This window comes from Sinocyclocheilus rhinocerous, unplaced genomic scaffold (genome assembly GCF_001515625.1).
Source record: "Sinocyclocheilus rhinocerous isolate Xijiao unplaced genomic scaffold, SAMN03320098_v1.1 scaffold942, whole genome shotgun sequence".
Lineage (NCBI taxonomy): Eukaryota > Metazoa > Chordata > Actinopteri > Cypriniformes > Cyprinidae > Sinocyclocheilus > Sinocyclocheilus rhinocerous.
In genome coordinates, this window is record NW_015627890.1 from 2,515,223 (window position 1) to 2,527,097 (window position 11,875).

An 11,875-nucleotide genomic window follows, 5' to 3' on the forward strand; every position below is an offset into this window, starting at 1 on the left:
AAAACCATTACGCCTATGGGATGTCCCCACTTTTCGCCTTAAACAGACTGTGTGTGCGTGTGTGCGTGTGTGCGTGTGTGTGTGTGTGCAGGGATGGGAGAAACGAGGGTGATCAGTGATTCTGCCTCACCTCCACATTACTGTGAACTCTCACCAGAATTCACTGCAAATATTGAACTATATTACACTGTCTGCGTTAGTCCAAGCAGAACGAGGTGGGTGCTGTTTGCCGTGGCTGTTGAATATATAGATTGAAGGTATAGTTTATAAAAGGTGCATAAACCGCAATCATGCAAAGGTCAATGGAATTGTTGAACACCTTTTCTCAGAAATGGACTGGAAATGGAGACAGACAGCGCCTGTTGTGAGCGAAAGAGATTTTGCAGTGTTTTCAAATAGTGCTGAAATATATTTCTGTAGGGGTTCTGTATATGATTAGCATTTTTTCTTACATTTATGTAAAAAAGGTTGGTTTTATTGAAGGAAAGAGGAAAATAGCTCAGCATGATTGTTTGGTGTCTTTACAAATGTCCTTAAATACTATTGTGACGTCATGTTTTACAGTTTGTATTTTCAATAGTAATATTAGCATTAAGGGCAGTTGACAAGTTAAGCAGTGGCTGCAGTGTGACGTGAAACTACATCTAAAATTATACAATACAGTATATACATAATTGAAAAATGTATATATATATATATATATATATAATAGATATATAGATAGATATTATATTGAAAGTTATATATTTTTAAACCATGTATATATTGTATCTTTTTTTTTTTTTCTTAAAATTTTAACAAAATTAGCCATATTAATGCATGAGCAACTGGATTGTTAACTAGTAGTCACATGGCTATTTAGTTATTGTTTTAGCAAAAAGGCAATTCGGTCTGGTTTTTACAATCCAATTAATTTCTGATGATTTTCAAGTCACTAATTGTCCACAGTGTAATCTCTTGTCAGTTTGTGAGGTTGCATAAATCATTTGTTAATACCACTGATTAAAAATACATATTTTTTTCCAGCTAGTCAATTCCATTTTTGTTTTGCATGTTATTCAGCTCTACAGGATTTTGGATTATGATCTAGCTGTTAAAAGGAGTTAATCTTGCACAAATGTTTTCTTTCTCATTTCACAGTGCATATACTCGGGTAATGAATGCAGGATATTTACATGAATAATCCTAACAGATAAAAGCTTTAGTTCCCAGTGTCACTTTCCATGAGATGTGTATAACAAATGCTGCATTTTGACTGTAGAAGAGCAGTGTACACGAGCATTTCCCATGCATTGTCAGAGGCATAAGATCAAGTCAAATGAATAAGAACTCTTTCAGTGTAGCATTGATTTCATAATCCCGTCGGGTCTTGCTGCAGTTTAGATCAATACGTTTACATCACGCTCAGACTTTCACACTAGAAACTGAAGCGTGTGTGACTTACTGTAAGCATGCTGACAGAATGCATCAGTGTGCATGTGTGAAACACTGGCCTACGTTCCTGCCTGTTGGAACCTGATATACTCAAATGCAACTATTAATACATGCCTAATTTTTAAGGAGACAGCTATCACAACAGTCACGGCCCTGCCGTAACATCAGCAATACCTTTTGACCTTTGATCCTGCATTTTTGTCTGTGACTTCCTTTTTGCATGTCATTCAGGAAGAGCATCAGCATTTTACTTCCTGTTAGCGTCTTTTGTTCTTTGCTGGCTGACTTATTTAGAAATATTTTAAGTTCTCAGTTTTCTAAATCATACAAGTAATACATTTTCCCCACCACTCTCACACTCTCTTACGTCCACTCTTTCTTTTTTTCCTCTTTCTCTCTCTTTCTTTTGAAGTTTCGCTCCTGAATGGGCCAGTGTCTCTAATGTAAATGGGGCATTAAATCAAAGATCAAAGACAAGCACACAGCAGAGAGGACAGCTGTCTAAATACAGTGGGAGAAAATGTGTATGTGTTTGCGTGACTGCAAGAGAGAAGGGGAGAGGGTGTGGGGTTAGCAGGTTCAAGTTTGGTTTGATTTGATACTCTCATTTTACAGTTCAACCCTTGTAACAGTTTTCATTCTTGTGTGTTCATGCATTCATGCATGTGCTTAAAAGGATAAAAATAAAACAAACGTTTCAAAAGCTGGCATGAAGACAGAGCACACACTTGAGTGTTTCAAGTGTTTTTTTTACAATGTCTCAGGTACTCTGTAGTTTAAATACGTGCTGCGTCATGTTGTAAAAAGCATGTTTCATAATTGTTATTCGTATCTGTGCTATAGTATTTTTGCTGTGATACTGAGGGAACATTAGATTAGCATTAAAACAGGAAGCCGAGACCCTGAATCAGCAAACTGCACTGTGAATATGAAATCACTCTCTCCAACAAAACAGCAGGGCTTCCCACACCATGTTGTCTTTTTTCTTTTTTTTTGTCAGGTTAAGCACTTTCTTTCAGTGGTCAGAAAATGTTGATACTCAGTCTCAAGAGGTCAAACTAAATATTAAATGAGCTATTTAATTTATATGAAGTTTGCAAGCTTTCATGCAATCAGTAAATATAAAGTAAGCATCAAATTGAAATAAACAGAAAAATACACTAAAATGAGTAGCTGGGTTGTTACAGCTTTCATTAGGGGCCGGTTAGTTTGGTTATTGATTAACTTATTTCTCAACACGTGTATTTAAAAAACACAATGGACCAACACCAGCAGATGACATTGCACCCCAAATCATCACAGACTGTGGAAACTTAACACTGGACTTCAAGCAACTTGGGCTATGAGCTTCTCCACCTTTCCTCCAGACTCTAGGACCTTGGTTTCCAAATGAAATACAAAACTTGCTCTCATCTGAAAAGAGTGAAAAAAAACTCTGAAAAAAACTTTTCCACAACATTCTAATTTGTTTGAAGATGAAGTGAGATTATTTACTTATCTTACTGTAATGTTTCAGAAAGTATCCAAATTATGTTCTTTTTTTGAGTGCCATCAATGTTTCACAAAGTGACAGATTTATGAAGTAACAGGGATTGCCCACAAGATGTGGATACATTTTATGCTAGATAATTTAGTCACTCAGAAAATGTTTCCTGGTCTCGGTTCAGTGCAAACAGTTTTCCTGTATTTTTTTGTGTGTTAGTTCTGGTACTGTTAGTGTCAGGTAGGGCTGCACGATAAATCGAAATGGAATCGAGATCGCTATTCGACAGAAGCTGCGATTGTCATGCGTATCTTTCAGTGAAGCACGGTTCTGTGATCAGCAGTAAATCTCTATCCAAAGGCCAGAGCGCGCTCGCGCGCTGAAACTCTAAATACGCCTCGCAGAAGAAACCCAGAAAATGCCTATCGCTGCAGCTGAATAAACAGAAGATTCAACTGCTTTCATTGATTCAACAAGACTAATAAACACACGACTACGGCAATATACGGTTCATCTGAGTTCTTATTATTATAATTTTCATTAAAATAAAGTATATTTATAATGCAATGCCTTTATCACTGCTTAAATACTATGAAATATGTTGCGTGCCTTATTCTGTGTAAGAAGCCACATCATCTCACAGAAGGATTTATTTCAAACACTCGACTGACGTTATGAAGTGAGTTTGGAGTAAAAATATGTTATTAAATGTGGTATTTTCACATGCTTTCAGATGGAGCAGCATTTACTTCACAGAGCCGTAGTTCACCGAGAAGCTATGCAAACAGCTGTCAATATCGCGAATGATTTCTTTGATTTCATAATCGTGCAATAAAATCGTCTGCTATTTTTTTTTTGCGTAACTTGTCAGTGAACAACGGCTATGTGTAGTAAATTCTGCTCCATCTGAAAGCGCGTGATGATGATTTCCTGCTGATTACAGAACCGGCTTTACTAACAAAATGCGCATGACAATCGCATTCGATTAATCGTGCAGCCCTAGTGTCAGGGTTCATATTAGGGTTAGTGCGGTTTTGTGTAATTCTCAGCCGACATCTTGGTCTTAATCTACACACACGCTTCCAGAGAGTAATTGATTTAAGATGTCTTGATTCCAGCTGTGTGCCCCCTATCAGGTATCCCAGAGAGATGGGTAATTAACCTAGCAGCTAATGAGATACATCACTAATTACACCATACACATGCACACATAGAGCTTAAAAGACTGGATATTAATTGATCTGTACAGGAAGTCTAGTTTGTGTCAGCAGTCTGTTTATGAATATGTATTTCCAGCACTCTGTAAGTATTTGCGTTCATTTAAATGAGTGGACTTCTATGTTCATTTTTGAAACGTTGCTTTTGGCCTTTTAAGCCTGTTGTTTTAGGTCCTGTTTGAGCCTAAATCAGTGAACACATCCTTTAGCCTGGTGTGCTAGCATCCTGCTCTTGCTTCCAGTAAGATGCTTAGCATTCACGCTATTGATTTTCCCATTAGCACTTTAGTCCCCTCCAGTAGAGAGGATCAGAGAGAGCTCAATATAACAGCTTGAATCTGAGTTCAAGAATCTGCACTCTTCAACGTAGAAACAAAGCAATTAGCCCCCCCAACTGCAATTCACAAACCCTATACTCTCCTCAGACACCTTCTGTGCATATGCTTGTTGTTTTTACACTATTTAGGTGTTAACTGTAGATAAATCCAGTAATAACTATAAGAACATTTTAATTATTTAGCTATAGCCCACGGTGTAACTACAAGGCAGGCCTAAGTAGCAACATCATATGTTTGCATTTGTAAAATGTACCAGCAGCACAAACTTAAACAATTAAAATGCCTATCCAAATGTGAACCTGTTTCTACTTAGCATTAATGCAAATTGCAATTATTTTAGACACCTAATGTAAGTTGAACCCTGTTGTGAAAGGCTGCTTTAATATAATTCAATTTAATTCACTTCAGCTGCTTTACTGATCAAGGCCTGTGGGGGCTGTGTCTCTGGAGAAACCTGGGACTAGAGTCAATAGGGAACTTATTCCGGAGGCACTGTCATGGGGCAATCCCCCGTAGACACGGCCCTATGTTCTGCTCAGTTGCCTAAAGGGGAATATAATGCAGCTGGAGGGGGATGGGGGAAGCCGAGACAGACAGAGACATTTAATTGAACAGATCTTGGTGATTCCAGGAATTGTCTCTCATGTAATATTCAGCTCTTGGTAATACAGCTTGACAAAGAGCTATTGATCACAGTCTAAACCTCTTTCTGTTTTACTTCACCGTTCCAGGGTTGCTTCTCTCTGAATAGTGACACTAAAGTTTGTTATGCTGCTCAAATTTAATATACCTCATATGTTGCTGTAATTATGTAAAGTGCAAAGTGATTTCGAAAGTCATTATGAAAGTTGTAATGTTCAAGTGATTTGGATTTCTAAATTTGACCCCATTTCTCTATTCTCTATCTCTCTCTAGGCCAGGGTGGGATGAATGTGCTCAGTAGCTCAGAGGATGGAGTGTTGTGACTCTGTCTCCAACAATGGAGCCTATGGCCCCCACACACAACAGCCTCCTGGGCTCTGCAGACCTCTGGCCCCCAGTCCACTCCTGCTGGCCAGAGATCAAGCCATTCATCGGAGCACAGCAAATCTGTCCAAGCAGGGTGGACTAGTGGGGCGGGCTGAGGAGGAAAGACTTGCAGGGAGGTATGAAGAAAGAGTTAGGGAAAAACAGGTTAATGAATGTTCAACCAGAGAGATGTTAAAAGATGCAGCTGAGAGGGAGAAGGCAGATGAAGAGGAAGAATGTGATGATGTGGAGAGGCCTATTGGAGAGATCCTATACCAGCCTGATGGGTCTGCCTATGTGATGGAGACTAAACTTACAAGTGGTGTGCCCTCCTCCTCGTTAGGTGCTCCTTCCTCCATCATTAGAGCCTGTTACATTTCCTCATCTGAAAGCCCCACTCCACAGATTTTTCATGTCTTCCAATTGCATAACCTTGACGACGGTGAGAGTCTAGCTCTGGTGACCCGCCAATCCAAAGATAGTGCTCCTGACGTGGCAGGATCATCAGAGACAGGAGTGACATGGTCTGGTCTAACCAAACCCATCCTGATGTGCTTTCTGTGTCGGCTGTCCTTTGGCCGTACACACTCATTTAGGGCTCATGCTTCTCGGCAACACAATATCACCTTCAGCGATGAAGAACAACATCTGCTCTCATTTAAACACACCTCTGCCATTTTACAGCCTGCCGGCCCAGGCAATCGGCCGCTCCTCTGTTTCCTAGAACCAAAAAGGAATTGTGAGTCTGTGGTACCATTTAACCTGGCATCTCTGACCTCTGGGAACAGCACAGAGGACACGGCAAGACGGAAAGAGAATGAAGAGTCTCTGACCTCTAAACCTGGACTCCCTCTCCTGCCCTCTCCACCCAGAACCTCCCCTGCTACCTCAGTACCAAGCCCTGCCAAAGACCCTTCAACCATGGGAAGAGAGGGCACACAAAGAGGCAAGGAGGATGATATAAGAAAGAATGGAGGAAGTAGTGAGGTAGGAGAAAGGAGATTGTGTTTAGAGGTAGGCAGCATTGTAGATAACGGTGCTCACAGTATTAGCAGCAGTAGCGGACAAGAGCACATTACTGAAGCTGCTCTGTCAAACCAAAGCATTTCGAAACCTCCAAACTCTGTAACAATAGCAACCAGCTTTATGAACAACACCAAAACCCTTACAGACTCTGAGTCAGAGTGTGGAACAAGCTTTAACTGCCACGACCCTGCACCTGCTTCCCTTGTTGTGGTAAACCCATCCACTGTCACTACTACAGAACAACTTGCCAACCAAGAGAGTGCCACAGCAACAGAACCAAATGATCAATTAGAAAATGGTAGTGCCATAGCAATGGAACCTACCGCCAGGTTGTCTGAAGATGACAGACATGCTGTCACTCATTCTGACCTGCCCAATAATCATAGCCATTCCACGTCGCCTACACTCAGTCCCACCTTAACCCAGACTAGTCAGCCTATTCTTGAAGAAGGGCACCCAGACACAGCCTCTAGAGGAAGGTTGGTGGTGGCCGGTGATGGAGGATTCGTTGCAGCCGGAGACGATGTCCAAGGATCATCTTTCACTTTTGGCATTCAAGCCACTCTGGTACACACCAGAAATTCCTGCAAGACATTGAAGTGTCCGAAATGCAACTGGCACTACAAGTACCAGCAAACTCTTGAGGCCCATATGAAGGAGAAACACCCAGAGTCAGAGTCTGAACAGTGCCCGTACTGCAGCAGTGGGCAGAGTCACCCGCGCCTAGCAAGAGGCGAGACATATTCTTGCGGATACAGGCCCTTCCGCTGCCAAGTCTGCCAATATTCCACCACCACCAAAGGCAACTTGAGCATCCACATGCAATCGGACAAACACCTCAACAACATGCAGAGCCTGCAGACGCAGTCACATGTGCACAGCCCAGCATCCCAGCCCAATCCTTTAACCCATTCGCATCCTACTCTCACTCACCCCACCCAAGCCAACTCCCCCTCTCCATCTAAGCTCCGGGGACATGCGTCGTGGCGGTGCGAAGTCTGTGACTATGAAACCAATGTGGCACGGAACCTCCGAATCCACATGACCAGTGAAAAGCACACGCACAATTTGCTTCTACTGCAGCAGAACCTGGCACACATGCAACGTCAACGTAAGCACAATGCCACTGAGCTTTACCGCCACTGCCAACCTCAGACTAAACTGCCTGATGCCATCACTCCTCTGTCCTGCAATGAAACCTCCTCACAGAAACTCTTTGAATGCATTCTATGTGGCTGCTTTTCCTGTGACACCCTAGAGGAGCTAAGTCAACACCTGACCATGCAGCGATCATTACCCAATTCCTACTGGAGGAGCACAACCGGAGACACACATCATTGTCGCCTTTGCCATTATGCCACGCCTCTGCGAGCTAACTTCCAACTGCACTGCCAGACAGACAAACATGTTCAGCGCTACCAGCTAGCCGCACACCTTCGAGAGGCCAGTAGTCAACATGGAAACAGCGAGGAGGAAGAAGAATGGCGCCTCAGGTGTGTTGCTGCTGGAAGTCAGGTGCAGCTCAGGTGCAATGCTTGTGACTATGAGGCCAGCAGTTTGGAGAAACTGAAGCTACACACCATGAACTCCAGACACGAGACCAGCCTGAGACTATATAAGGTAAATCTCACAATTCAAAACCAGAAACTCAGTGTACAAAAAGTCTGGGGCCTGATATTCCTGTCAGTAAAACAAAAAGCCCAAGATTCCCTGAGTGACTCAATTCTTCCCAAGGCCTGTAAGGCCTCTTTGGTAATTGAGATAGATTGTATGTTATTTTTTCCCTCCTGCTAATGTAGTCCATTAACTCAGCACATCTCTAATCAGTTTAGAGTTCTGTAAAACAAGTGGACTGGTGTTTCTCACCGTGGTTGTGCGTATGTGCTTTCGTGTCTTAATGTGTGCATGTGATGTTTCACTGGGTTAATTTTCTTTGAATCTGTCTGCTCCGCTTTCACCAGACCTCAGACAGAGGGAGAGATTTAACGTTTATTTGAGCAAAGCATGTTAAGTAACATCTACATAGGTGTTTTTACAGGGTTGTATTGATCCTGCATTGATATTTATTGTGTTGTCCACATTAGAGGAAGCCACATATTGATCATTTATGACTACATGGTCAGTATTTGGCTTCCGCTAAAGTACTTGAGTATGTTATTTACTGGTGTTGAAATGTGAGCTGGATGAAGTAGAAGAGTGTTTTATTCATTGATTTGACTTCTTTTCTTATTTCCTTCCTTTCCTTTCACTCTCGCACATGCATGTATGATTAATGGCTATCTTTACTTTCTCTCAGTATTTGCAGAAGCTGGATGGAGTGGAGTCTGAAGATGTTTGGCTGCACTGTGTGCTGTGTGATTTCTCCACTCAGAACAGCCTTTCTTTAGTGCAGCACTCCCATTCATTGAGCCACCAGAGAGGGGAGGGGCTGCTGAGACTACAGCGAATCCAGAAGGGTCTGCAGGATGAGGAGGAGCTTGGTGCCATCTTTACAATCCGAAAAAGCCCTGCTCAAGAAAATGGTATGAGACACACATGCACGGTTGCTTTGTGAATTGTAAATGACTTTGGATATGGAAAAACCAAGTTACCTTCAAGGGTTTTACCAAGCACCAAAAACTGTCTTTTCAAACCAGTTAGTTTAAAGTCACATTTCAGGGGAGGAAAATGAGCAGAATCCAACACACTCATAAGCAGAACGCCAGCTTTTGATGCTAGATTAACGTTAGGGAGAAAGTCAGGGAGAATTCCTTAAAACCCAAATCAAAAGACTAACTGTCCCTTGTGTGTTGTGCTCATGACGCTCAAGGCTCTAAAACACACAACAGAACAACAGAGGGGGAGGGGCTGACAGACATGCCAAAAAACAGAAAGAGAAGAGGGCAGATATTTACACTGGGGTAATTGAGAAAACCGGGTGGTGGAGGCAATTTAGCATTTAGTTCTAACACAGAATAAGCTCAGCTAATGAGTTGAACAATAGCCTGACCTTGGCACCCAGCCTGTTTGTATGTGTATATGTACATATGCATTTGTGTGCGAGAGAGAGAGAAAGAAAGAGTCAGCGTTGTGCTTTTTGTACAGAATGGTAGGAATTGATTTTGTTAATTGACTTGCCAATAATCACATTTGTAACATCTTCACTGGCAAGAAAGAGGCTAAACTAGAGGGTTAGCCAGTCAATGCGGCCAATAAAGGCGCAACCCACTAACGAGGCATGAGTTAATTAACATTCTCCAATTAACATTTTAAAGGAAAGGCACAGGCACTCCCATTCATTGAGCCACCAGAGAGGGGAGGGGCTGCTGAGACTACAGCGAATCCAGAAGGGTCTGCAGGATGAGGAGGAGCTTGGTGCCATCTTTACAATCCGAAAAAGCCCTGCTCAAGAAAATGGTATGAGACACACATGCACGGTTGCTTTGTGAATTGTAAATGACTTTGGATATGGAAAAACCAAGTTACCTTCAAGGGTTTTACCAAGCACCAAAAACTGTCTTTTCAAACCAGTTAGTTTAAAGTCACATTTCAGGGGAGGAAAATGAGCAGAATCCAACACACTCATAAGCAGAACGCCAGCTTTTGATGCTAGATTAACGTTAGGGAGAAAGTCAGGGAGAATTCCTTAAAACCCAAATCAAAAGACTAACTGTCCCTTGTGTGTTGTGCTCATGACGCTCAAGGCTCTAAAACACACAACAGAACAACAGAGGGGGAGGGGCTGACAGACATGCCAAAAAACAGAAAGAGAAGAGGGCAGATATTTACACTGGGGTAATTGAGAAAACCGGGTGGTGGAGGCAATTTAGCATTTAGTTCTAACACAGAATAAGCTCAGCTAATGAGTTGAACAATAGCCTGACCTTGGCACCCAGCCTGTTTGTATGTGTATATGTACATATGCATTTGTGTGCGAGAGAGAGAGAAAGAAAGAGTCAGCGTTGTGCTTTTTGTACAGAATGGTAGGAATTGATTTTGTTAATTGACTTGCCAATAATCACATTTGTAACATCTTCACTGGCAAGAAAGAGGCTAAACTAGAGGGTTAGCCAGTCAATGCAGCCAATAAAGGTGCAACCCGCTAACAAGGCATGAGTTAATTAACATTCTCCAATTAACATTTTAAAGGAAAGGCACAGAAAAAGCCTGATATAGATTCTTAAAGACTGACAGGTGTTTGTTAATATTGTTAATAGAAATGTAGAAATCCTAAACATTGGGGAAAAAATCATGAATCATGAAATACGGTATATTAGTATTATATTAGCGATGAATAGAAATTGTGACACGCATGGTACAAGAAAAGGTTAGCAGCCAGTGTGTCATGTACAATCAATGCTAAAGTCAGTGAGTGAGAGTTGAGTAGCTGTTTCAGTGTGAATTTGAACCTGTAGGAATATCGAATCAGCGCTGCTTCCGACCTGCTGGAGCGCCGCAGCTGAATGGCTGGTTATTGATCTCTTTAGGAACACCAGGGCATTGCCTAATTTATAATCAATACTGGATCAATGCTGCTGAGCATTTGTATATTGATCCCTGGGACGAGTAGGAAGTGCTGATGAAGTGTGTGTTGAGTGTGCGCCTGGAGTGTGTTAGCATGTGTGGGTGCATCTGATCACTTCATTACTGGCCGAAATGACCTCACCACGCTGAGCCACGGTCATCTGTTTTGTCCAAGACGTGTATGCAGAAAGAAGTGCACACAGAAGCATCATGGCCATTCAGAGTGAATGCATGCCCCCCCAAGCCCCGTTTAGGTTTTGAAGTGGATTTTGAATGCAGCTTCATAATTAAAATATTTGTGCCTTTGATAATTACTCTGATTATTGCAGGTGAAAAAAGTTTGTCTAAAACACCCATTCCCATGTGTAAATTTGGTTAAATTCAGATTATATTTGCATTACAAATTCACAGAATTGAGTTATAAATACATATATAATTATAATGTATAATTTGCTATTTTATCACAATTTCAATGTGACTGTAATATAAAGATTTTCTTCAGTGCTATGTATATTTAGTTGCCGTTGTTCATTGATGAATTTATTTTTTACATTTCCATTCCTAAGCTTCTTTGTTGTGATTTTCCCTGTGAGAGATGCTCAACAATAGACTAATATTTTTGGTCAGGTTCAGAGCGGTGTGTGTGACTTTGAGAGAATGACTGAGCGAGAGGGCTCAATGGGGCGGTCGTAACTAGAGCGGATTTGACAGTTTCAGGTTATGTGTTCTGTGTTTATGGGTGTGTTGGTTTGATAGGAAATCAATAGCGTGTCTGTCAGGATAATTGGTGTTCAGATGGCCTTTCTCGCTCGCTCTCTCACCCTCTGTCATAATCACCTTCTCAAAGAACCACCAGAAGATACCTC

General features: G+C 41.7%; 1 protein-coding gene across 1 annotated transcript in view; it reads left to right on the top strand.

Moving 5' to 3' along the window:
- LOC107735402 (zinc finger homeobox protein 3-like) overlaps window positions 1-11,875 on the top strand; it is a 27,777-nt gene that overhangs the window by 2,911 nt on the left and 12,991 nt on the right. The window contains exons 2-3 of the mRNA XM_016547096.1: window positions 5,388-8,126; window positions 8,803-9,028. Coding sequence (XP_016402582.1) covers window positions 5,403-8,126; window positions 8,803-9,028 — 2,950 coding nt within the window. The 5' untranslated portion in view covers window positions 5,388-5,402. The remainder of the gene's footprint in view (window positions 1-5,387; window positions 8,127-8,802; window positions 9,029-11,875) is intronic.